At 41.7% G+C, this 27,194-nt stretch overlaps 1 protein-coding gene across 1 annotated transcript in view; it reads left to right on the top strand.

Moving 5' to 3' along the window:
• The window catches only part of LOC114879050 (cadherin-87A), a 55,832-nt gene that overhangs the window by 22,569 nt on the left and 6,069 nt on the right, over window positions 1-27,194 (top strand). The window contains exons 2-15 of the mRNA XM_029193547.2: window positions 5,245-5,316; window positions 13,921-13,976; window positions 22,093-22,310; window positions 23,010-23,267; window positions 23,778-23,912; window positions 24,146-24,338; window positions 24,449-24,759; window positions 24,837-24,995; window positions 25,268-25,455; window positions 25,526-25,688; window positions 25,938-26,382; window positions 26,458-26,649; window positions 26,716-26,969; window positions 27,033-27,165. Of these exons, the coding sequence (XP_029049380.1) occupies window positions 5,245-5,316; window positions 13,921-13,976; window positions 22,093-22,310; window positions 23,010-23,267; window positions 23,778-23,912; window positions 24,146-24,338; window positions 24,449-24,759; window positions 24,837-24,995; window positions 25,268-25,455; window positions 25,526-25,688; window positions 25,938-26,382; window positions 26,458-26,649; window positions 26,716-26,969; window positions 27,033-27,165 (2,777 nt within the window). The remainder of the gene's footprint in view (window positions 1-5,244; window positions 5,317-13,920; window positions 13,977-22,092; window positions 22,311-23,009; window positions 23,268-23,777; window positions 23,913-24,145; window positions 24,339-24,448; window positions 24,760-24,836; window positions 24,996-25,267; window positions 25,456-25,525; window positions 25,689-25,937; window positions 26,383-26,457; window positions 26,650-26,715; window positions 26,970-27,032; window positions 27,166-27,194) is intronic.

Raw genomic sequence — 27,194 nt, 5'->3', positions numbered from 1 at the left:
ATTATTAATTAAATCCTATTTCAGTTTGGCTATATTGTACGAGCAGCTAGAATTTCAACGATAAATCCGTTCATTTTTCATTCATAATTCCGCGATGGAGATAGAACTCCCCGAAGGTATCCCGGAGTTTCTTTTGACTAAACCACCGCGATTATCACGGTACAGTAGTTTCTTATCAACAGAGATAATGACATTCTATAATTAAAGCGGCTCCTTGGTAGAAGGATAGACGACGAAGTATACGAGTGCAAAGTAAAGAAAGATCTTTAAAATCGTTTCCAGCCGAACGAACGTAATCATAGCCAGACGTTACGTCTCGTATCGGACCTTTTTTCAAAAGAAACCCACCTTTCCAACCAAGAAGAGTGGACAAACTGTCGACCGAGTCAATTTACCACGTTTACGGGTAAATCGAAACTCCGTGTGGTCCGATAGGTTGGAAAATTCTGAGGGACAGCTCCATCGATTCCCTATTTCCTTCTCCATTAAAAGCAATTTCAATTTTTTTTTTTTTCAAAACAACGATGACGCATCGTCTATCGAAACGATCCATCTGACTTCTAAACGAAATTCGGGTCATTCGATGGAATTTTTGATAGAATTATTCACCGACAGGTGGCAATATTTTCTTAAGCTCGAGGATAATGACGATAGAAGCGACTTGTAGGAATAGGGATTATAGGTAGGGTTGGATGGACCCCATTATCGGAGCAACAGAGCGAAATCAGCCTCCTTTCTCTGTCCAGCATCGTCCTAGGATTTCGGCGAAATAGGATTCTAGGAATTGGTGCAGATGGCTGCTGGAAAACAGAGACGTAGATGCGTCTTATTGGCTTAGCCTTATCGATTAGTCTTGGTGTTCCACTGTTTTTCCGTCACCCAGAGATTTCCCTCTGGGAACTGTTTTCTATTTTCAAATAGAAGAATAATTTATTATTTATTTATTTCTGAGTTTTCCTCAGGTACGTGGAATACCGAGGGGTTATGTTCGCCAAGATGGCGCTCGGAGCAATCGTCCCCCATTTTGCTCAATGAAAAATGTCCCTAGTTTTCCCGCCATTTTCAAAATATCATTTAATAGAGTACATTACATTAGTGTTTCATTCGCTTATCATTAGGTATCACATTACATAATTAATTATTATGAATATAATAATTACTGTTCATCGATTTATCCCCCCCGAGCCAAAGAAGTTCCCAGATTATTAAAGAGGATGAAAATTGCGAAGCTCCATAGATGGACTTCATTCCTATAAAACATGCATCCCGTGAAGTACAACTTTTCTGTTAATCCAACAGGGATTGAAACTTCTTTCCGTGATCCGTAGTTCAAACAATACCGCGGGACAGAAAGAAACTTGTTACCGGAAGTGCAGTAAAATTTTGCCCGCTTATGCTCGGCGAGCCGAGGCAATGAAAATTCCCTGTGTTATTCGTCAAGTAAGTGTGTCGTGTTTGAAAGAAAATTTCAAACTTTTGAACGATTACGAGGGTACAATTGTTTTCGCCGGCTATTATCGTCGGAGTTTCATCGGGAAATCTGAATCTCATTATTTGAAAAGGTTTTGTCTTCGAACGAGCGGCGGAGGGCCATTACCCTAGAAACTTATACGAGGGTTGGCCTGGTGAAAAAGAAGCAACGTAATAAGAATCATAAATCATCTGGCAGTTTTCAGTCAGTGTATATAATACATCAATTAACTTAAATGAAAGCAGTGGCCGGGTAGAATGGTCCCCGTGAACAGAGAAATATCGCGGACCTGTTAGACTTTAAATTATTTACGGATGGCTGGATATACCGTGCTGGAGAGAGAGAAAAAAAAGGAACAGTAATTTCGCTGAACAGCAACCGCGCTGGTTCTCTGTAACAACGAGTGAAAAATCATATCTGAAAAATGTCTAACGTTACGAGGATTTTCATTCGTAACCGGCTGAAGTTAAACTCTGTTTATCCTGACATAATTAAATAATCGTACGTAGGATCTCTGCGTTTGTAATTAATTTCAGTTTCATTCTGAAACTTGTTCCCTTGAAAAAGGGAGGAGGAAACGTCAGTAAATATTATATAATAAAATAGAAAATTAATTGCAAGCACGATTGGAAGTTTCAAGATTTTTCCTCGAAAGTATCTGGACATGCAGGAACGTGGAGGAATATTGGAAACCGTTTGCCAAGAATTTCTGCTCATAAATATCCGTTCGTCCGAACCGGTGCGATTTCACGCTTCAAGAAACCGATTTTTAATTCTTTCCTTTGAGCAGTACGTTGGCTTCGCTGGCTCTCATCCATAGAAATATCAGGAAAGTAAATCACCGTTTTGTAAAGACGTAGACAGGAATAATGGAGCAAGCAATTAACAGAATCTTGTAAGAAAGTCGGAAATGTAGGGGGAGAAAAAGGCCAGACTCCTTATTTTTTGAAATAATTGTTTATTGACATCAGTATTACATTAGGAATATTGCGGAGGTTACAAAACAACCAGAACCATAATAGTATAATAAAAATAAAACCCTCTTGCCTTCAGGTATCCAGGGTCTCGAGGGCTGGACAGTCTTAATTCATTACAACATATATACTTTGATATTCTTAAGCTCATTACATCACAGCTTAATCAGGTCACATGATTATTCTAAAGGAAGATGAGAATTGAGTACAACTAAACCCCCTTGGTACAATCATTGGTTGATTATTGTTAATTTAACCTAACTTAGATGATCCCTGCCTATATACCTATAACATCGCTGTACTTTTGGATCGCATGCCAGACGACCGCTAGCGAGAACAGTATCAATCTCGCCGCCACCTGGCGGTCGCCGGCCCGAACTAAGGTCCGGAGAGACTCAGCTCCCTCCTCTTCCAGTAAACATTCACAAAAATGAAATTGAAAATACCCAAATTTTGGTACAGTTCACAAGATCAGCAGAGAGAGGAAGTAAAGCAGTTCATCACTTCTATGGGATCACTGATAGGGTCACCAGATGGTCGCCCCTTTCGAAAACGATTCGACCGTGTAAGTTTCTGTTTAAATGGGCGCCGCATACCCATCGACACTCGCCGATATAACGTGCAAATAAATCATGGTTTCCCACATTGGTTGAACGAACGTTTAATCAACTGTACCGTCGACCTTTGCTTTCCATAGCCCATGGAACGTATGGGGTGTTCACCCTACCTTGCAACCCTCTTGTCACTTTTTTAGAGCACTAATGATCCAAGAAAATTAGGTCCAAACAGCAAGGATTAATCGAGGGTCGTAATTTTATTCCACTGTTGGGGGGATGACTATAAATGCCACAAGTTAAAATAATATATTTCTACTTGTAAGAATATTAGAACAGCATGAAAGGCAACATATGGCGGGAAAGGATGAAATCGTTGTTTCGTGCGTCTACCACACGGTACCAGCTTGCGAGAGGGCTCGTGAAACTTTTCCGCAAGTCGAGGAGAGCAATTTTTCAGCGCAGCGAAAAAGGTTTTGCGACCAGACTTCATTATTAAGTTTCACGGGGGAATGGCTTGCGTTCGAGTGACGTTGAAAACAAGAGAAATTCTACGTAATTTCAGCCTTTTGCACGGGAACCAGTGTTTCTCTTCTGATAAATTCTCTAATAAATGTTTGCGAGTAATCTTCTCGAGGCAGCAGGATGCCCTTATCTTTATCTCTGCTTCCTTACGATAGCATGCTTTGAAGAGAAATGATTAATAAACAAGTGTTTTCCAGTACTCCGACAAAAGCAGTGTTTAATAATATAAAATTTCCGTGTCTGAAATTGAAGGTTAACTCTTGAACAGTGGAGTATGGGTCAATCTACACCCAACCTTACAAAACATGTACAAGGATATTAATCTAAATTAAAATACATAATTTTTGAAGATTTTCATATATTAAAAGAATAATTTTTTAAGAAAAATAATATGAAATACGCGATTAAATTAAAATTGGGGCTCTCTCCATGGTCCGCCGTCCGGATTAAGGATTAAGAGCGCCACTAGCGCCTCTAGCGGAGGAGAAACGAAACTCCACCTATATAATTGTGTAAAGAATATTTCTAGGTTATGAATACCTTAGAAACGGTAACTTAAGACGATCAAATTAGACGCTTTCAGCCTATATATCTCTTGGAATCTTATCCATTCAATCCACGAAATATCGTTCCAATCGCGTATAAACTTTTATCAGGACACGAGAAACGTCTCCACTTGATTTCACGCTCCTCCTCCCATGGTTCGACGAAACTTCCCATTTCCATTTCAGTTTCGGAGCTTCGCTGGCCCACAGAGGGTGGCCACCCCGTTTGGCATGCATTAGCCCGTACCCACTTCATTTAGCTACGTGAGCACGTTTTTCCTTGAACTTTTCAATTCTCGATAACGAATTTTCTCGAGGACTTGGAAATGCTTTCCCGACACTTCCCCTCACTTCTTTTTACCACCCGTACTCTCCGACCCTCTGCAACATCACCTTTCAGCTTTCTTATGGTTTGCTTCGACTTTGGCCCACCGATTCCATACAGCTGTTTCTTCCAGGACTTTTCACGGATACCTGAAAGCCCGTCCTGTACCCGTCGCCGTTTTCCTAGCAGACGCGACGATGAAGTCGTTGCTCGCGAAACTTTCCTATCGACGAAAAGTTTCCGCTTCCGAACTGACGGTGAAATTCTCTTAGCGACAATAAGGTTGATTATCTCGACCGATGCAGCCGAGGAAATAGTAAATAGCAAAGGATTTCGCGAATTAAATCTGATTTACTGGCATTTCTATACCCTCGGAAAAGTAATTGGAGTCATTTATCTTTAAAATTGTATTACAGACTGAAAACTGCAAATTGCAATTATTTTTGTTTTTTGTAGAAGATTGGGATTAAATAGTTTGTAGAATTTTATTAATTAAGACTTCACGTGTACAACTGAATATTCAAATTAACTCACTAACTACTCTTAATCTGCATAGTGGACACTTTGTACAACTTAAGTTCCATTAACATTTCCGTAACTTTAGAATTGGATAGAAAGCGCCACCACGCTAAAATAAATCCTGATAATGATGTAACTTTACCCTATGAAATTCTATCCTGTTTTGTATACGTTGAAAATTAATTATTACCTGGTTGTAATAGATCGTTATGGATTTCGGGATGGGAAGTTTGGCGCTTATGGCAAACCAATTTAGAGGTTATGGTTCATTAAAAATGGCTACGTAAAGATTTCTTCCCTTATTCTAATTTTCTGTTTTATTTCTTTGCAGGTGGACACAGTGCCAAACCATGGGATCACGAACTGACACGAGGGTCCATTCAATTCAGATGTTTTCAACGAGGTAAGTTATTCATCGACAAATACACAGAATTTAATTAATGTAATTGAATTGCTTTTTAATTGTTCAATGGACCAATTAAATTTAACCCAGATCAATTGATCACCTCGGTTGAACGGAGGTGTCCCAGATATCTCAATTTACAATATAATCGTCCCTTCTTTATTCAATAATAAAAAATTCATCAGAAAATTAAATTTCATGGAATTGCATATCATGTGCTTTATGAAAAATAATGAATGGTGCATGTATTCCTTCAACAAATGTGTTTTGAAATAATTGGTAGAATAATATGGATATTCGATGTTTTATTTCTACCGAAGAAGTTGAAAATATCTGCCAATCGATAACACGTATTTTTCTGCTATAATGTGCAAACACACGATCGGGGGAAAATATTTATTTGCGTGTTTACCACGCTTTTCCTATCCTTCGTTTTCCACTGTCACTTCCTTTCATGCTGCGCCGAGCAAATTATTTTTACCTCGCCTTAGCCGTTGTTTACGATTTTATTGAACTTTTAAATTGCTCCTTGCATCTTCCATTTTCATTTTGCTTTAATTCCCCGCGCCGTGCTCCGCTGTTATGAATGATAATTGGACTTTGATAATAAATTGCAGGAATAATTTGAACGATGGTAATAGAACCCTCATTTCCTTAAAATCATTCGTCCTTCGAATTTATAAACCCGCAAAAGATAACTTACTTCAATATATTGATAGAATTGAATTTTAATGAGAATTTCCAGGATCAGTGAACAGTGAATATTAGCCATATTGGGTCCGCCATTTTGAATTTTTGATCACTGATTCTTCCTGTCTTTTTCTGTCATTTTGGTTCTATGTATATTGTACAGTACCGAGCATGGTAGTTTTCCCTAGGGAAAATGGCGATATCCGCAAGGGAACGTAGTCAGTACTGTACGGTAGTGGGCATAGTAGTCTTCCCTAGGGAAAATGGCGATATCTGCAAAGGGACATAGAGGTTGGTGCTGTATAGTAGTGGGCATAGTAGTCTTCCCTAGGGAAAATGGCGATATCTGCAAAGGGACGTAGACGTTTGTACTGTACAGCACCAAGCATGGTAGTTTTTCCCTAGACTATCTCAGCGAGGAAGCTTTCTTCCTTCCCACTCTTCAGAAGCTCCTTTGAAGCTTCAACAAAACCACCACTATCTTAGAGAAAAATTCGGAAACTTTTTGGACAAACCATCTATCATTTTCTTGCTACAAAGGCTTATATGGATATGGGTTCGCCATGCAAGTGTCCCCTTTATCTCTCAACAAGTTGATGGTTGAAAAGGGCACGGAGACGAACGACAAACGTAGCGACGGCGATGATAACGGGGATCGCAACCGGTGTCGCGTGGAGAACTGCTATATCGATCGGGCATTGCGCATGGAACTCGCGACCGTTTCAAATCATCATGGTCGAACAAGCCCGAACAAATCTATCTTTCTTACTCTCTCCTCCCTGCTTTTTTTTTTTCTTTCAATCCTTTCTTTGCCCGAGCCTTTCGTTAGCAGTAGGATGGAAAGTTGCGACGGGGTTAGGCGCATAACAATGTCGGCCGACATTGTCGCGAAACTTGTTCGGGCAACAACCTCCTCTTCTTTTCTTTCCACCGAGAAATCTGGACTGATGATGATTATACCCTGAAGTAAGATTGTGGTAACACTTCAGACCTCGCTACCAGGTGGCAGGTAGAGGTTAGAATTCTCGCGGGTACTTCACTTTATGTAGCCATCCACGTACAAAGAGGAATAATTACCATCCTGTGAATGAAGGCCGTAAATCTACGTCCTTAAGTCCAACAATAGACTTTAATAAATCGTCCCGGCTTCAACATGTTGAATTCCAAATTTGATCCGTCAAATTTAATACGTGTCCGCCATAAATATGTCGTTACTTCCGTCATTCGCCACCAGAGGGATCGTTCGCCCTAGCTGCGCCTACTTTCTCGCGAGTGCTCGCCTCATAATTCATCCAATCGTACAAAAAATGTATGCAAATTAATTCATAATTAAATTAGACACAAAAGAAAACTTTCATCGTTGAATGAATGATTTCTGTTATTTCATTCGAGAAACAAATGAATTTCAATGTACAACGTCAAACGCAGCGACGTTTTCGATTGTATTTACCATTGTACGTGTTGCGTGTGACAGAGGAACAGCGATGAGTGGGGGCGGGGGAGGATTCATGGATTTCGGTCTGCCAATAAATTTTGACACATAATTCCGCTGGTATTCAGAGATGCGCCTAAGCTAGAACGAACTTGGCCAATTTCGATAATCATGCTTGGCTGCGTGTACAACGCAGTCGGCTGAAATTCGATTTTAATTATCTCGTAATGTCGAACGGGGACTACGCACACACTAGCAGTGTAACGACCTCACTCTAATCCCGAAATACGACCAACGGAAATTACCAACGAAAATCTACGCACCTATAACTATACATAATCGAAGTCACTTCAGCAAGATTCAAAGATTCTTTCATAAAATCTTGCGAAATTCAGGGTACTAAACACTTGACACTGTCGACAAGGCTAAAAGGTATAGCCAATCCCCTAAATATAACCCTAGTTACGCGAACGCCTCTCCCCCAGATAAATTGGGTATGCATTTTAATCAGATAGAAGCTTCAGTAGGGACAAGCGTGAGCGTTTCACGATTGGGGCTGTAGTGCAGGCGTATCGTAGGTAATGAGAGACGAATAATCGTATTTTGATCGAACGGTTTCAAAGGGTCTGCGAGGATCGAACGTGGTAATCGGTCCACTATCCTGGCTCAAAGCTACATCCGTGATATCTGATACAGGCGGTCGGCTGTGGAATGCAGTGGTGCACGCACCAGCCGGAAATTCCCTATAGATTAAACTTTGTGCGTGGGAATGGTAGAATGGTGCGAATACCTGGACCTTGGGTACACTTTGCAAAGAGCAAACGTCGCGACAGAGAAAAGCTGAGAGGGGGCGGGGAGATCCCCAAAACCATGGAATGTCCCTAGTTGAATGAATTCCAGTAGGAACAGTGGGTTGGGTTACGCTTATGTTTTCAGTCGCTAAATATTCCACATTGCTGTTGCTTTTTTTGTCCGGTCCACCCTCCATTTAAACTTTTGCAGAATTAATATTTCAATTATTTCAACATTCGTCGAATACCAGAGGGTAGATGTTTCGTCGAAACAGACAATTCGTTCGCCAGAGTTGTTTTTGTCAGCGAACCCAGGGGGGTTGATGAGACGCGAGACGTCGCGTTCGCACGGTCCAATTCGTAGGAGAAATATTAAAAAAGTCCACGCTTTGTGCGTCACGTTGACGTATCGATTGCGCCGGTCGGAGATTTCATAAAAACAATAGCTGCGGATGACGTTCGAGGCTGGGGCTTCGCCCGCAACTTCGGCTCTCAGAAACGTACATAGGGTCGTGTAGTTCAATCTAGGAAACCTCACGGAGATATTCCACTTGGCGACATTTAATATTCATAAAAAGCTCTCGGCTATGAATGAAAGTGTCTGCCGTCGAGATGGAGACGCACAGTGGTGCGGGTCAATTCAACAGCCGACGCTTGTATGCCGTACTTGTACCACTGGCGACGACAGAGAGGAAAACATACAGGGTGTCCGATGCGAATCGTAACTTTAAAACTTGAAAAATAAAAAGGATAAAATGGCATCGAACAGAGGATCCCGGAAGAGGGGCTAAAAATCCTGGTAAATCTTAGCTTGTAATAGTTGGTTTCGCCGTGGAATTTTGATCCGCAGGAAGGCTCGGCCCCATTTCGAGGCGGATTATGCATCATTCGTCGAGCCGCAGGAAGCGCTCGAAGCGGAAACTGGTTATCTGTAGGATGAATGTCAGCCCCGGGCATGACAATCCTTTCCGTGTATCTATATTATCCTGCTGGCCTGCTCATTGTTTCGTATCCCGACATCTCAGACACGCGAGTCGCCATTTCAATAATTACACGGCTCATTTTGAATGACTTATTGTTAAGTAGCTGCGAATCTCCAAATAGATTTCAAATATCGTAATCTTGCATTTATCTTATTTTTTATGATTTAGGATATAGGATTACCAATATGGCTGCTTGATTACCGCGCTGTCCTTGTTTATCCATGGGCCTACCGTCGTCCGGAGTTTCCTAAGTCCTCCGCGTGAGGCCCCCAAGTTCGATTTGCTGCTGGGGGCCTCACGCGGAGGAATTAAGAAACTCCAGCCGAGGGTAGACCCATCCTTGTCTTTCCTGCATGATTTTTACTTGAGTAGAATAAGCAATAGTTTCTAATAATCTTATTTTAAAAGTATTCTTTCTACAATCATTATTTTATGTAATTAAGAAATAAGAGTCTGGTGGGTCGAAATAGCCCCAAATATACCAATGGCATTAAGGAAAATAGCGTTCTAATCGGAATAGGAAATTCCAATATTGTGGATAACAAGCAGCCACAAATTGAAGTTCATTACGTTGAGCAAATCCAAAACGGTCGCGGTCCTTGATTGTGTCCATACCCAAAGCCATTAATTAATTCGAATTAATGACTCCTAGACTAACCCTTCCGCACCCGTAGTATTATTCTATTCGGGAATGATGCTTCTCTGTACATGTCCCATCATTCGTGTCCCTGTTGGTAGAATTACCTAACCTTTTTATAACCATCTTAAGTGATTTTAAGGTTAGGTTACACAGCGATCTTATCGCAGGAAGATGGTACACCTGTTTAGTTATTTTGTACCGGAATATTGTTACTCTGGCTGTTCTCATTAAAATGTAACAGACGTTTTGAGATTCTGATGAGTGACACGGACCTCGTAGAAAGCCCGTTGGACTTGTTCACTCGATGCTACGATTTTAATCTTACCGGGCATCAATTAACCGCCGCAGCATGCCGTGGTTGCCGGAATCTATCGATCCGAATTCCCCAGTGAGCCATTAGTCTGTGAATTCCAGTAACCCAGACAAAATGCACGGTACGCGTCAAGTTTACACCAAGCCTAGACAACTGGTGCCCATCAGTGCACGTGCGCGCATTGTTTGATATACGACACCATAGTAGTTTTGCAATTTTTATGGGACATTTTAACGAAAATTGTACGAACGTATACTGCTCGTAAAAATCAAACATTCATATTCGATAAGACGTTTATAGGTAATAACGACTCCCTTTCGAAGATGGTACTTTCGATCGATAGAAATAAATACCACGGATATTTTATTATATTTAGACGAATTAGCGCGTCCGGAATTTGAGTACGATTTAATTGCTATCGCATGCATCGATAAGTCGAAAATTCTTTCGTAAAGTATTGAAAATTTCCGGGAATTTGTGGAATTCATTTTCATCGTTTCATGGAAATTCATTCGATGCATGAAATACGCAATTTCAACCAAAAAAGAACAATTTTGAGTGACCTCTTATGACTCCACTGGGCTACGCAGCGTGCTATCTTATGACGCCATCCGTTCCGAATAAAACAATTACCAAAATAAAAGTAACTCGCCATTTTTCTGGAATGACAATATGACTGAATCGTCCACCATTGATCACAGTTTCCCATCTAAGGGCAAACAAAAGAAAGAAAGGAGCAATTTTTACGGGGGTGCCGATACGATTGGTCTATTATGTGGATGGTGATTTACGATGGCGACGAATGGGACACGGAACCAGTCACTTCGTCAGCTCCTGGATAAACGGCCATTTCGTTAAGGATGCTGCATTTTCCTGAGGGTAGAGTTTGGTTGACCGACTCTGTTCGATTATCCTGATAAAGTCGATCCTTCGTTGAACCGAAAGTGTGGGGTCAGGAGCGTACCACCGTCGGACGTTGATTAATGCGGGCCAACTATGTTTCGACAGGGAACAAGTGAATTATCGCCGGTACAAAGAGAGTAATTGGGATACCCATTGGAAAAATACTAATCCGATTATTAATTGAACCTTTCAAGTGTATTTGCATCCTTCTTTCAATATTTATTGCTTCTACTTTTCCCCAGGGATTAATTGGACAGTTTAGCAACAGGAAGAGATTTAATACGTTTGTCTAGAGCTGCATAGCTCTACTTCCAGAAATAAACAATTGTTTAATTAATATAATAACCAGACTGTCGCCGGAAGGCGTAGACAACTTATATAAGGATGCACGACATGACAAGAGCAGTCAGAGTGAAACGAATTGCCTCGGCTGCCACTCTGAATGTTTATGATTCTTTTCAGAGGTAGCTGGAGAAGAGAGGCGGGCATAATTTAGTTGCAATTACACGGTTTTTCCTTGTTTACAGACTCCGGGTAGAAACGCGTTACTACTTCCCCAGCTGGTCCTCGTGCAGGTGTTGCCCCCAAGGGTGAACGAACAAAGAGAAAGTAGCTCAGACTCGTCGCTTTTCAACGTGTTCCCTTTACTCCACTTTATTTAAAAAGAAAAGTGCTTTAGTATTAGTTAAAAGTGTCACCAGCACGTCGCGTTACTTAGCAACAGTGAAAGATTCTTGGCAAGATTAAAATCACTCGAGCTTTAGACATTTCTATCCGAAGCTGACAAGAAGCTTCCTAGGATTTCTCTTTAGATTTTAACGAGCTTTTACGTTATAGCGACTTTGTGCTGGTATTCAAAATTACAGAGTCGGATCGGGTAAACAAACCGGGTGGGGTCGGGCGAAAGGGGTACCCGAATCGGTCAGGCTCTCATCCGATCTCGCCCGGGGATCGGGTGGTTGCGGAATCGGTTGCGATTGTGAAGGAGTGGGGCGCCTGAGCTTCGGATTGGTTCGGAAAAGATCGGGCGCGGACCTGAAAGAGTGGGGTATCCGAGCTTCGGATTGGCTCAGAAATGATTGGGCGGGATCGAACGCGAACCTAAAAAGAGAGTGGGCTCTCGCTTCGCCCGATCTCACCCGATCTTTTCCGAGCCAATCCGACTGAACCCGAAGTCTATCTCCAAAACCACCCTATAGAAATAAATACCTCCTTCGTCAGTTCTCCTTTATACAATCATATCTGGTCTCTGGTGGGCAACTTGAACATTATCCTTTACACCAGTGTTTGGACCACCTTCTCTCCTAAACAGATATGTTTAATAAAGCTTGAACTAGTTGCATCTATTATGTATGTTACTAGGCAACCTTCAAGTACATCAATGTTGCAGGAAGGTAGCGTGAGACGAAACTCCTGTCTGCATCTAAATTATTCATCAGAGAGGCGGCGGGGTATCGGGACGTTTAAGAGGGAAACTTGTTTAGAATGATCTTACGGTTGTAAGAGATGATGCTGAAATAAGATAATAACACTTGTACCATCTTCGCACAATCTTCCTTCCATTTCAACATCTCATTACGAATTCTGAAACACGGATCCCGCTTTGGCCCGGACCATTTCCCCGAATATTCTACCGTTCTAATCTTCTTATGCACTAGACGTTCGCTGATTCCCTGCCATATAATTTCCTGTTGGAAGCACCTCGAGCTCTTACACATCACTCGCACATGGCCGTACTTCTCTTACGAGTGGCCGTCTGTAGAGCTCGAAATGCAGGGAATTATCGAGCGCTCGGGATGCCCTACATAACTTAAGTACCTTAAATTTTACTTTTTAAGCAAGCTAACAGAATTGCTTGGAAAACTGGAAAAATTAAAAATATAGTTCATTGCAATAGTGGTATAGGTTATTAAAAAATAAGTTTATGGTAGAGCTGGGTAATAATTTATGTAATTAGCTGAACTACGCTGACGTATATTGAGGCTCTCAAGTTACACAGCCGAGCTGTACGACGAGAATGTGCTATTACTACTACTTACCTCACATTGCCAGCATGCAAACGCGTAAGCTCTTGTCTCCCGTGTACGGCAACGCTAATGCAATTGCGAAGATAACGTAATTAACACGTCCGAATTTATACACTCTCTTCGGTGAGAGCAACGGTATAGTAAGTGTATATTCAAGCGCCTAGTCATCCCCTAATTGGCGATACGAGATCATATCCCTAATATCAGCATCCTTTTTTCTAACCTCAATGTGTCCAAAGAGGTTAGAAAATTTCTATATCATCCAATCAATGGAGATTTACATTTTTTGTTAATCTCAAGACATGGAATCACTTGTAAAGTTATGCAAATAATTTCCTTTATACTCTGCACAGTACAAAATGAAAGTCTTTACTCCCTAGGGAAAATGGCGACGCAAGGAAATGAGAGCCCGTCGTTCGCTACTCTCTCTGTTTTATACAACGGATAATATTTGTTTGATCGTGATTAAAGTACTAATTAGAAATTGACTCAAGCAATCTTACGACCTAATTACCTTACTTTCGAAAGCTACTCGCTTTCTGTCTTAAACTATTAAACTACTAGTTACTTAAAGTTTTGAAGTTCCCTAGGGTAGCGGCGATCAATTGAATTATCAGAGTCGTAGCAGACCGAATGCTTCTAATCGATGTTCTCGAAGCATCGATTCCTCAAATGTCGAACTGCCAGCCACTCCATCTTAATTTTGGTTTGGGCTAATTTCCAACAGTCAGTTAACACGAATAGTTTGGTTAGATGTTGTTACGAATCGAAAAAAAATTAGCCTGTTGCTCGTTTCTAATATTAACCTATTTTTTCTGTTTTCAGATTTTCCAAGAAGTTGGCAACACTGCTGGCGGTTTGTCTTTTGGCCACATGCGTCGGTGAGCTTTTTCTTTCAAGTTTGCAGATCCAAAATGAAAGGAAGCTTACTTTTCTGATCCGTCAATTAGAATTCCTCCTTTAAATCTTTACATAAAACTTACCAGCAGCCATTTTCTTCCGTCTGTCCAGATTCCGACTTAGATTTATGACTTCCAGGACAAGAAATCCGCAAGGAGACACAAATAGCTTAAGGAAAGTTTTGTCTCGCCGTAAGGAACCTATCAATCAATTACCACCACGAAGTAGCGAAGGACAATTCTTTAAATCAATGGCAGTTCTCCCTTTATTTTTCCCAAGCGATATTAGCCGAGACAAAACTTTCCGCACCCTCGATGTCGCAGCCTCGTTTCTCCTTGGAAAATTGTATCTTCCAGAATATCGCTATCTATCCGAAGGAAAATCAGTGTTACAGCTTAGAAAAAAATCATTTATTTAAAAAAAAAATGCAAGAAGACTTTTGACGAGAAATAAATAAAAAGAGCGAAGCAGACGGCAAAAGCGAAGAGAACAAGGTGTTCTCTTTTCCGGTACAGAAAACAGGAAGCTTGTAGTGACGAAGCTTTAGAACGATTTTCCAAGGAAGAGAAATGTTTTCGATTTTTCCCTTTACCTGTATTTCTCCTCCATATCCGCTTCCGTTCCTCTCGTCTCGACTTCCGTCGCTTTATTTGCGAGTGTTGCAGCTTATCTTTTGCACATCAACGATTCAATCCCGAATATCTGCTGCAACATTTCTTTCCTTAGAAATTCGCCTCCTTAAAGAGTCATTCCGGGGATATTTATGGGTACAGTAAACTCTCTTTATATGGCTGCGTAAGTCATTCTAACCAACTGCGGGCAACGAGATTAAAAGTCCCTAAAAAGTCCTTATGAATTTCAAAGGTGCTGCCCTCTAGATCCCGTATCTCTAATAAAATGTCATCCATAAAATGGTGTTCAGCCTTTCGACACGAATATAGAGAATGTTGTTTTTTTTAAACATGCCTTTGATTGTATTGGTTTTGCTCTCTTTTTTCATCTCTAATTGCTGGTCCTTTGAGGTGGCCATCAAAAAACCGTTCCATTTCGAAATAAACGCTTCTTTGCCGCTGATATGCAACGGTACATGGAAGGAGGTGGGGAAAGAGAGGCAATGAAACGCAGCTGGCGTGTATTGAAACTCGACTTGTTTGCAATCGACTGCGTACGATTGATCAGCCAAAGGGTAACGTTTAGTTTCTCGCGAATACGGCCCCCTCGGTTACCTTCGAAACGCGGCTGTACATGCGGAGGTAATTGCAATAGAAACGTCGGTTGGGCTAAATGATTTTTAAACCTTATCGATTTTATTCGTTGGTAAATATTTCGAACAAAAATTGTAATTAATTAACTTCCGGAAGAGAGTCATTCGTGGATATGTCTGATACGTATTTTTATTTAAAAAAGTAAATTGGTAAAACCTCGTTTCGGCGATATTTAGAAATATCTAAAAATACAAATGAAAAGTTCAGGAAACCAATGGTTTAAAAAATACAATTGTGTAAAAATGTACGTATTAGTGGATAGGTTAGTACGACGCCATATTGTTTCTACCCATACTCTGATTGGTTCGTTTACCTTATTTCTCGTGGCCTAACCTAACCAAGGCATTTGTATGAGTAGAAGCAATATGGCGTCATAACCTGCAAAACTATGTTATATACATGGTTTCCTAAACTTTTAACATGGATTTTTGAATGTTTCAGGTTGAAAGCTATAAGATTTGATATTTTTTAACCCCAAGTCAAAGTGTAGCCAGTAAATTAAATATGAATAAAGTTATATCCACTTGGAACCTATCTGTTAGATAGATATATCCATGTGTGCTCGAACGTGCTTCCATTTTTTTGAGATTAAGAAAGCTTATGATGGTATTATGTAGATATTAAAAAATAAATTATACGATTTATCATTGAAAAATAGGTAGGATTTTTACCTTCACTAACACATATGCTTCTCAGCTGGTATTGTGAACAGATGGGGGATTCAGTCTTTCATCAATCATTCTTACATATTATTATTTCATTTCTGAATGCGGCTTCTGTCCGGGAGATTTGTTCAGGATCCTATTAAATAGGGCTTCGTCGAGGCAGGAGCAACGAGTTTCCAATAATGCCTCGGATGCAGTCGGCCGTATTACCGGATAATGCGTCGCTCGCTCAATAATACGCGTCTGTTCGATCACAGTTGATCGGTTGAAAAGTTTCTCTGCCCCATTGATGCCGCCAACTCTTCTTTCCTTCACCTCCGCTCCCTTTACCCTTCGAGCACGGTCGACGCCCGTCTGCGTCTCCGTCGCCGTATCCATTTCCGCTTCCTTTCGTTTCCCTGCCCATTATTCCTTCTCCCGCGTTTCTCTCATTAGGACCTGTCTGCTCCCCTTTTGTTCCCTATTCGCGCCGCTGCGAACGCGTTGGTAATCGTTCTTCCCGAGCTTGCCTAACGTTTGGATGCCCGAATAATTTGCCTTTCGCGAATGCTATCCTAGCTTTTGTTGGAATTTCTCCTCTTTGTACGCGTTACATATTGTGGCAGTGTTACTGAGGAGGAGAAAATGCTAGAGGAAAATGTTTGGATCCCACTAAGTAGGTAAATACTTGGTAGAATAACCCTAGGGATATTTGGAACTTTAAAGGTACCACTGCTTGTTCGGCCCCATTCGTCAGTGGTCGAATACCTTCGTAGCATTGGCGTAGTAACTTATATACTCTGAGAAATCTAGCTTTCTAGGGTGCACTAGAATATTTCTTTAGTAATTTCCCTGCAAATTCACTAGAAAACTGGAGATTTGATCGGATACCTCGTACCATTGGCGTAATAACTCTTACACTCGGAGAAATCTAACTTCCTAGGGTGCACTAGCACATTTTTTTAGTAATTTCCTTGCAAATTCACTAGAAAACTTGGGATTTGGATTCAGAACCTTCCCATTTGCAGGAAACTACCTTACCTCCTATGGTAATGTATTCTGAGGACATTCCTTTTTCCACGAATTTCTCTTACTGACTTTAAAGATTCCAATCTTACATTTTTTACACTGTACATTATTCTTTAAGCAACCTGTATATTTACCTCTGCAAAGATCAAAGAACCTTCACTGTGTGTTCTTAAGTTTCATCCAGGGTTCATTTCCCAAGTCTCTCTCTGGCTTGCCATCAGACTCAAAGAATAAAACTTGTTCAATTTCCCTAATGTTTCTTGTTTTTCGAACGAAGTTGAAATGTTATCATAAATTATTCTCTCAAAGTGCAATATTTTCATAGAATGATTTACATTGCAATTTATTCTTTGAATCGTAAATTATAACGATAGAAGTAAAAAGAAGATTGCATAAAATGAAGGTACTAGAAGGCAGAGAATTATATTACACAGATTTTTACGGCTAGACGTAGTCAGACAGAATTTAATAAGCCAGGGTATATATTAGGATGTACAGGAAAAGTAATATGGAACATATCGCGTGATAAGTTGGAGTTTTAGTGGAAAGAGTTGTACAAATAAATAGAAACAAGATAGACGTGGAAAATCCTATCTCTGTCGCATGTTCAGCCAATTATAACGCTGAAATACTAGTGTAATATGATCATATTTGCAAACACCATAAAGAAAACAAGAATATATAAATGTTTTATTAGCCTGGACGAAATACCAGAGGCAGAGAATTTCAACGATTTATTTAGCTAGACAATACACGGACTTAAATTTATAAATCGTTTAAGTAGCGCGAATAAATATTGAGTTTTCAAACATATAACTTCATCAAAGATGACAGCTTTGATTAAAAGTTTCAAAACAAATCTAAAAACTTTCATCTAAAGAAGATTATCATCAAACTATCTTCTTGCAATTTTAATAAAACATGGTCGTTGAAATTGAACCTTTTTTTGCGAGAGAGATTAACCTAACCTCCAAATATTTTGACGTAGGCGGGAGAAATGGGACTTGGGAGTATTTCAAAATGGCCGGTCAAACTGAGGAGACGAGAACTTTGTGTATATTTGAGGGCTTAAATCTATCCTAAACCTAACTCAAAACTAATACAAGCCAAACCCAAATTGTGGATATTACAAGGGAGGAAACCGACTTCGCTTATACTTTGAAGCCAAACCTAACCTAACTTAACCAAAACAACATGCTTATGTACATTTCAAGAACGCATCGATCCTGAGTACGATCGAAGCTATAATTAAGTAGATAATTAGCAAGCAATATCTCATTGATATGCTGATTTCCAAAGCCGAGATTCGCCTTAATTACTTTTCACACCTGCATAAATAATTCCATCAAGTTTCCAGAGTTCAAGAGTTAGGTTAGTCATCGAAAGGCACAAGTGACAATCAAAAGTTGGATAACAACGTTGGTCCTTTCCTCAGAGCCCAAGTACCGTGCGTCGCCGACCTTCCGGACGGATTCTTTATAAGAGTACACGATGAATTCGCTGCAATTCCTAATTGATCAACTCGCACTACCCAACTCTAAGAAGTTTCTCTTCAAAAACGATGTCGCAACCTTATGCTACAAACAGGATCTGTCTGTCTGAATTCGGCGCTAGACGAAACTGGCCGAATTGAAATTAACATGTCCAACGCACCGTAATCAAAGAACATGCCACCGGTTGCTGACGCGTTTCCAGCATCCAGCTTCACCGAAAACAAATTACTTGCGTCCGCCATTAGACATCATCAAAGCGGTGCTTGCCACCAGCCAACGTTCGTTCCAGTTTGTCGAACCAGCAGGCGCCGGAGCAAGAAGAAACTGAGACTTTATCAGGTAGAAGACGAAATAACCCACCGATGGACGAAAGACCAACACAACCGTTCGCCTCCCCGTTCCCAAACTCCAACAAAGATTACTCTTGGTACCGGGTAAAAGGGAGGTAATTATCCGCTGGCAGCCCTTTATCTGCTATTCCGCAGGCGCAACCCGCCTGACGCGTTTGCAAGATCCTCCTTTATGTTTGGTCTCGCGATTGCATGACGTTACCTCGCGTAATCTGGTAAGCTACTAAAATTATGCGTCGTTGATGTAAGCATTTTTTGCGGTACCTGATACGTGCTTAAAGCGGTGGTACCTTGGAACAGCCGATGATTAACGTGGGGATTTTTGAGTCAGTAGGCAGTAGACATGGCAGGACTTTATAGGACTCTAAGAGAAATAACGCTATGAGGACAGGGGGGTCTATAATAGTTTTATTTTTAAATATTCTTGAGTCTGGGAGCTCTGTTGGTCCAATGGTACTTTGGGGCTCGTCCTGAATCTCAGCATGCAGGCATTCGCCAACACACCAGGCAGGGGGGAATACTCCCTGTTTCTATTTGGCAACTTATTATTCAAATACCATGCGTGTACAGATATAATATATGTATATCTCACGGTGGTTGCGTCCGTGTAACATGTGGGGAGACTATGACCGTGCCCGTTCGATCGAAAGGTTAGAACACAGGAGAGGGTTAGCCTCCGGGTAAAGTGGAATCCGATATGGTCGGGTAGCTACGTCGACGATCGTCCATTTGAAGCGTCGTTGAAAAGAGCCAATATTCCGTTCGACTGCGCTATGCAGAGTTCGATTCATCGGGGAATTCAATTAGCGCCAGTTGCCGGAAACCTCAAGCAATTTGCGCTCAGCAGCCTCCGTCCCCTCTTCTCATTTCTTCTCCCTTCCATCAACTCTGTTTTCTCTCTTCTTCTGTTGTTACCGATTCCACGTCTGTTCCCAATTTCCAGCCTATTCTAGCCCCCCTTGTTTATATCTCTCTGTCTCTGTTTGATCCTTCTTCAACCCTCTCTGATTTTGTGTGCTCCTCGCTGTGGGGGGTGTTCGTTTGAGCTGTGACGAATTTAGTTAATTTTTTCTCGCATTTACTATACCAATTTATATGTCGAGAAAATTAGTTGCAGTAGGGAAAGAGAACAGCATTGAGAGAAGGGGTTGGGGGAGGGAGGTTTGAGGGTTCGACGTTTCAGTGTAGCAAGGGGAATCCCTATCCATCTCATTCTACACCTCTGGTAGGGTAAGGGAGGATTATCCCCCTTCCCTCTTCTGGGAGGGTGGAATGTAGGCTAGGTGCTAATACATTGAGGTGATGGGCGAAGAGAGAGGAAGGGAATCTACACTAACTATATGGTAGGGTGCTTCTGCTTTTTTACACCGTTCTAGCTGAGATTAACCCCCTTCCCTCCATTGGTAGAATAATATATATTTTAATCTAGGGAACTACACTCCCTCCCCCTTCACCTTGCTTTATTTAAGATTTTCACTTTCACTTCCTCCATCCCTATTTTAGTGATAGCATCCACTTATACGCTACTTACCCCCCTGCCTTACCTCCTCAGAGGTAATACATATAGAAACGTATCGTCAATCGAGCACTAGTGAGAAAGGTGTTCCCCATGTGTCCCTCTGGTGGTCACTGCACGTACCATTATCACAAAGGATGAGGATACATGTATAACAGTAACCGTTATAAGGTGCTTAGCGTTAGAGATTAACGGAAAGCTGTTATTCTCGACTTGCCAACGCGTTCTGCCCTCTTTAACAGACGGCGAAGAGACCCAAGAGGGTGGGCAAAATAGGGGATGAAGGAGAAGCGGTAGCAGGCAAACAGGCAGACGGTGGATCTACATGCCGCAAATTCCTGTAGCCGACTGTTATTAGGTCGTTGCACCGGAGCGACTGGAGATGTCAAATAGTCGAAGCAATTTGTCCGGAAGTATTTATTACCTGCCACCTACGGCTCTTCCGCGTCGAGGAAAGAAGAGCTTAGGGGCGCTGACTGGATCGCATTCGTTTCTATCGAAGCAGAAATAATGCAGAATGGAATTTAATAATCCCTGGGGAGGGAATTTAGAATCGTCGTTGATGTGCGAACTCGAAGGACGGAAAATGTGCGCCATAACCTAAAAGGATGATCTAGATGTCGCTGACAAACTGCCACTGCATTATTCCCCAAAGCCTCTCTTTTTTTCACAAAATTTCTTTCTCTAATTAATCAATCAAGAGAAGAAACACGGGCAAACACATCGAAAGCCTCTTTTTCCTTAATGATTTCCATTCTCCATCGGCGAAGTTTCGTTCAAACGAATTATTCTCCCTTATCCAAACGGATGAGTACAGTTTTTATTGGAATTGTACATTGAAATCAGTTGAAAACTTTCACCGATAAGAAATCTGTGTATCGATCAGACAAAACCTCGTCCGTCTTCTTCGGCAACGCGAAAGTTTAACCAGTTTGAGGTTATGTTTCGGTACCTCTCGTGCTCGATAAATAGATAATTCCGTGAACAAAATGGAAGGAAGAAATCGAGTGGAAGTAAGGGGACGTCACGTTCAGTTACGAATAAATTTGTTCGGCGTGTTCGAATCGACAAGGAAAATAGCGGGCAGAAAAAAGGAGAGAGAAAAATTAGACTTGTCGACCGGGCTGACGTTCGAGAATCGATCCTGAAACTTATCGAAGCTTATCGGGTAATAACTGCTGAGATGACGAAGTGCAACCCTGAACTCGATGTGTTATATATTGACTTTGCTCTCTTTACAGCCGTTTATGTGATCTCGTAAACCTTGTCGAACGGTTTTCCAACTTTTCCAGCTCGTGCTCTACTATTCTAGTGGATCGAGAGGATAATAATCATCCAGATCGAATAAAAAAGTTAATAATGATTGAACTGTGCAATTTACACCACTGGGAGGGGGGGATTACCTAGGAATGATGCAGTATCTCATTTACCCAAAACACCATCTTTTTTATCGTATCACGATTTTTGGAACACCCTGTGTGCCGTTTACGTTCGCAGTGATATATTGTCAGAGCTTTTAAGAAAATTGCATTAACAAGTCTAAGATGATACTTCCGGTGGGTGTACCGACGCGAAGGAGAAGTTTTGTTATACTTTTCCGCGAGCTTTCCTTTTATCCCTAGTTTCATTACAGTCTTTTTTCCCCAACCTCGTTTCTTCTCGCTCTCCGATCCTATTACAACGATTCAAATTACGCTAACGCGTCACCTGAGAAATTCCGGAAGAAGAAATCACAGTGTCCAACGTCCCTCGTTTTCTTTGAAACTTTTGGGTATAAAAATCGTTCTTCTATCGTTCCAGGCGCTAACAATGTAAACGAACCACCAATCCTGGAGGGTGGGGGATATCCCGCAGGTCTGCCGCTGTCAGAATCAACGAAAGTTGGTACGGAAGTTTTTGTCCTCAAGGGCCACGATCCCGAAGGATCGCCGGTGAAATATGGTATACAGCTAACGGACCACTTCGTCGTAAATCCACGCACCGGCGTTATAACGTTGGCCAAACCCTTGAATCGTGAGGCGAGTATATCATTTTCAATTAATTCTCTATGTTACCCTTCACTGGCCAGGTGAAAATAAACCATTCGTGTCCAAAAATACACTTAGGAACAGCAGGTGGATCATTTTCACTCGAGTGGTATGTAATAACTGGGCTAGCTGGTGGAAGGGTTAAGGCATCATCCGTACGGTAGGTTTATGCCCCGAGGCTTCACCTCGGCTGAATGTGTTAAACCTTGAACAAATAGCTGATTGTACGACCACAGATGCCGCCGCTCACCTAGAGGAACATTACATCACCACAGATTCTATTAGATGCTGGTCCAGGCGCCTTCTGGCGAATCCATCTCCTCCCATCTCGAGTTGAATCCGAGCCATCCTTATTCCGTTCAGCATTGTCGTCTCCAGGTGCAACCTGAGCCGTTGATTACCCTTCATCCTGACCCTGAGATATCTCGTGAATTCAACCGTATCGATCACCACCGTTTTGTTCTCTAGAACCCCCTTCCATCCCCAACCATCCTCCCATCAGTCGTACACATCAGTGCGCCTCCTGTTTTATTGTCAGCTATCGCTATCGCGTGTCATCGATGGAGCTTATGACTCGACTAGCTGACTTGGCGTAGCCGAAGAATCCTTATCTTCGAAGGCAGACCCCATGTGCCATGTTTGCGACCCCCGATGTCCTTCCGGCACGTTGACCTTTACGACTGTTTTCAGGAAAACGATACGATACGCTTCCGCATCACGTTGGAAGATGAAGTACCGACTGGTCAGCAGCCAAACATCGTCGGCGTTGATGCGTACGTCATAGTCCTCGACGAGAACGATAATCCTCCGCGGTTCCTGGGTGTGCCATACGAGGCTGTGGCCGCAGAGGACCTTCCAGTAGGCTCAACGATCCTTCCGGGTATCAGAGTGATGGACCCGGACCTGTTAGGTGACACCATAGACCTGACCTGCGTCCCCCAGCCACAGGTGAATCATTATACACGAAACTGGCGCAGGTAGATCAGAAGCTATAGGTTTGGGAAGGGCTTAGATGCGGGCGGGCTACCGCAATCTCATACAATGATGGTATCCAGGTCCATAACCTTATATTCGCCCATTAGCCTTCCTTTTTCCCATAAACGAAGTTATTAACCCTATTTTCTATTCTCCTCTTCCACTATCCTCTCCCCTATTCCTCTCCATATTTCCATACTCCGTTGCTTATCCTACCCCAGGGCGGTGCCTTGTTACCCTTTAGCGTGCTTATCACCTTCATTACTTTCCACAATCCGATTTCGTCCTCCGGATGTTCTCCCCCCTCGGTTACCACTGTATTCTCACCCTTCCCCGCACGCTTTCAGCAAGTGCTCCCTCTGTATGCCCTCATTTATCCTGATCTTTCTTATCCCGGGCCATCCTTTTCCATGGGATTATCATAGGGTAATGATCAGCTTCTGTTTCTTTCACCTCCTCCTTTATCACCACCGTTTGTTGCAGTTTCTCGACGCCTGCGAGAAGTTCAGTATAGTGAACGTGGAGAGAAGTCAGAACGCGTACGTGGGTGCGTTGGTGCTGCAGCAGCCACTCGACTACAGGGAGAGGCCTTTTTACCAACTGCTGTTAAGGGCGAGTGTGAGTAGAGCTTACCACAGCATCCTGCCTCCCTTTTCCACGGAATTTTAATAAAGGAACACAGCGGCCAAACCGCAGGAAACTGAGGTTCCCTTGCAGCCTTCAATTGATGGGGGTTGCGATAACTATTTTATAATAAACGCCATAAGATTCCTCCCAGCTTTGAATTATTCAACCATCTGGAAGCAGATATTGCAGCGGCTGTCATGTGGTTACGTGTGTTCTGATCGCAGGATGGGTTAAACAATGAGACCACAGGGGTGGAAATCAAGGTGGCAGATATTCAAAACAGTCCGCCGGAATTTCTGGACTCGCTGACTGGTGTGGTACGCGAGGATGCTCCAATTGGTACCCTGGTTATGACCGTCAAAGCTAGGGACGGCGACAGAGGAATGCCTAGGAAGATGATCTACGAATTGGTCAACAGTGAGCTAACATTCTGTTCATTCTTGAAGCAACAGTGATCTTGCACTGCTTTCAAATAGGGATTCAAGTCCAATCTGTACAGAAAAGATAAGAAAATCTTTGTGTTATAGATCCATTCGATTATTTTCTCCTGGATGATGAGACAGGAGAATTAAGGACGGCGAAACCTCTGAACAGAGAAGCATTGAAGGATTCAACAGGGGTACTAAAATTGAAAGTGAAAGCACGTGAATTGATCGACGGTATTCCGGGTAATGACAATTTAACAGTGTCAACGGCCGAGGCAACGGTGACAATAAAAGATGTCAACGACGAACCGCCTACTTTTAATCATCGCGAGTACAATATAGAAATTCCAGAGAATGTTATGAATGGCACACCTCTACCTAATCTGGACATGACTGTCAGGGACCCTGATATTGTAAATAAAATAGCTATGACTTTTTAGATCCAAAATACTGTATCCCTTGAACTAAGACAGATACCGTTCTGTTACAGGGCTTGAACTCTGTATTTTCTTTACGTCTAGAGGATATTACTGATGGTGCGTTCACCATTGAACCAACCATAGCTACAGGAAGCACATCTGTAAACATTCGGGTTGCAAATGGCTCTCTCGATTACGAGAATCCTAATCAACGTAAATTCATCATTCTTGTACGTTAATTACTTTAATTAAATTATATATTTATAATTTAAGGCTCAACAGGAGTAGTGGGCCAAGTTCTAATTGATGTGGGAGGCCTCAGGCGGAGGAATTAAGAAATTCCAGCCGAGGGTACATGCATCCTTGTCTCTCCTGCATGTTCTTATCTAAAAAGACAAGGAGATGAAAATAGTTTTCTAGTTTCGCCGCACGAGGCCTCCAAGATCGGGGCCATCATTCCTTTTAACCTCTAATTTAACTGAGCAATGATGTTGTATTCCAGGTTGTCGCTGAAGAGGTCCATACTAACCCAAAACTTTCATCCACCGCGACTGTAACCATCTCCATTACAGATGTAAATGATAATTCACCCACATTCAGCAGTCCCACGTATACGGCTATTGTTTCAGAGACTGCGACCCCAGGAGTGCCAATTATACCAATTACCGCTAAAGATAGGGACAGTGGACGGTAAGAAGTCTCTCGCTAATTTTTCATTTATTCAATTTTTGTGAAATTTAACGAGGAAGGTTAATTTTAGATTCGGTACAGCTGGGATAGCGTATCAATTACTTGGGCAAGGTGCTCAACATTTTTCTGTAGACAGGAAGACTGGCATGATCACTGTGGCTCCTTGTCCAACTCCTGGGACGTCACCTTGCCTGGATTACGAGGAGCAGACAGAGTATTTTCTCACCTATAAGGTATTTTATAATTTTTCGAATAATATTGAAAATCCCGCCAAAATACAAGTGTCGCCATCTAGCAGCGTGTAGCAAAACATTGCAATTTAGAAAAATTGATTAACAACGTCGATAAAGTAGAAAATATGAATACATCTGTCGGTAAAACAGAAATCTAACTTATCAACGGGAAATGTAAATCCGCCACAATTTTTAAACTTACATAAATAATAAAAAATGAGCTAAATATTTATTTTTATTCTTTGTTAGGCAACTGATGACGATGGACAAGGGCAAACAGCAAGCGTTTCGTTGCGCATTCATTTATTAGACGCCAACGATAGCCCTCCACGGTTTTTACAAGATAAATATCGGGCTGTTATCGACGAAGGGGCTGATAAATTCGAACCAGAATTAATAGTGCGAGCCCGAGACAAGGACAAAACTTCGAAAATTTCCTACGCGATAGTAGGTGGCAATGAATTAGGTTTCTTTGCGATTGACCAGGATTCTGGTGAGATTACCGTGAAAAGCAAGGGTCTGCTGAATTTAATAAATTCGACCAATGATTGGATTGCACTCGATGTACAAGCAAACGATGGGATATTCGTTGACACCACTATCGTTAACATTACCATCCGTGATGTCAATAACAATGCACCAGTCTTTCCACACGACCTGTACACTGCTAGTATACCTGAAATATCACCGATTGGTATGAATTAATAATTACCCTCTGCAAAAGCAATGCTAAATAATTATCTCTCATAATTTCCTATGATTTATAAAGGTACGGTAGTGGAGGAGGTGACAGCCACGGATGCTGACACTGGGATCAACGCAGAACTTATTTACAGAATACAAAAGGGAGCCTTTGATGACTTTACAATTAATGAAACCACAGGGGTCGTAACTGTGTTCAGAAAATTAGACTATGACAATAAGAATACTTATCATATAGAAGTTATAGCGCTTGATAAAGGTATGCAAATACAAATATTTCTTTAAAAAATCATCATCAGCAGTCACCATAATATATCTTCTCTAGGAACCCCCAGTTTAACCGGGACAACGACACTAATGATAAACGTGGAGAACAGCAACGACAAGGCGCCATATTTTACTCCTGAGACTCAGAGAGCTGAGGTGACAGAGGACACTCCAATTGGTACTGTATTTACAACATTGAAAGCCACAGATCCAGACAGTGCTAGTTTGGAAGCATTGAACTTCGCCATTTCTGAACCGATCACAGCAATTGATAGAAATGGCCAACGTGTTAACGACAGCAAATCTTTCAAGGTACTACCGATGATCTCTTTACCAAAATTCTTCATGCATATTCAATTAAATGATATCTTGCAGGATTTCTTTGCCGTTGATCGTGCGACTGGTCAAGTTTCCGTTGTCAGACCCCTGGATCGTGACGCTGCAGCAACGATAAGCATCACTATCGTTGTCAGCGACACAACAGCGCCCACCTTACAGCAAGGAAGAGGTACATCAATCGTTGAACGATTAAAACCC

This window comes from Osmia bicornis, chromosome 16 (genome assembly GCF_907164935.1).
Source record: "Osmia bicornis bicornis chromosome 16, iOsmBic2.1, whole genome shotgun sequence".
Taxonomy (NCBI): Eukaryota; Metazoa; Arthropoda; class Insecta; order Hymenoptera; family Megachilidae; genus Osmia; species Osmia bicornis.
This window is presented reverse-complemented; position numbering and strand designations above follow the sequence as displayed.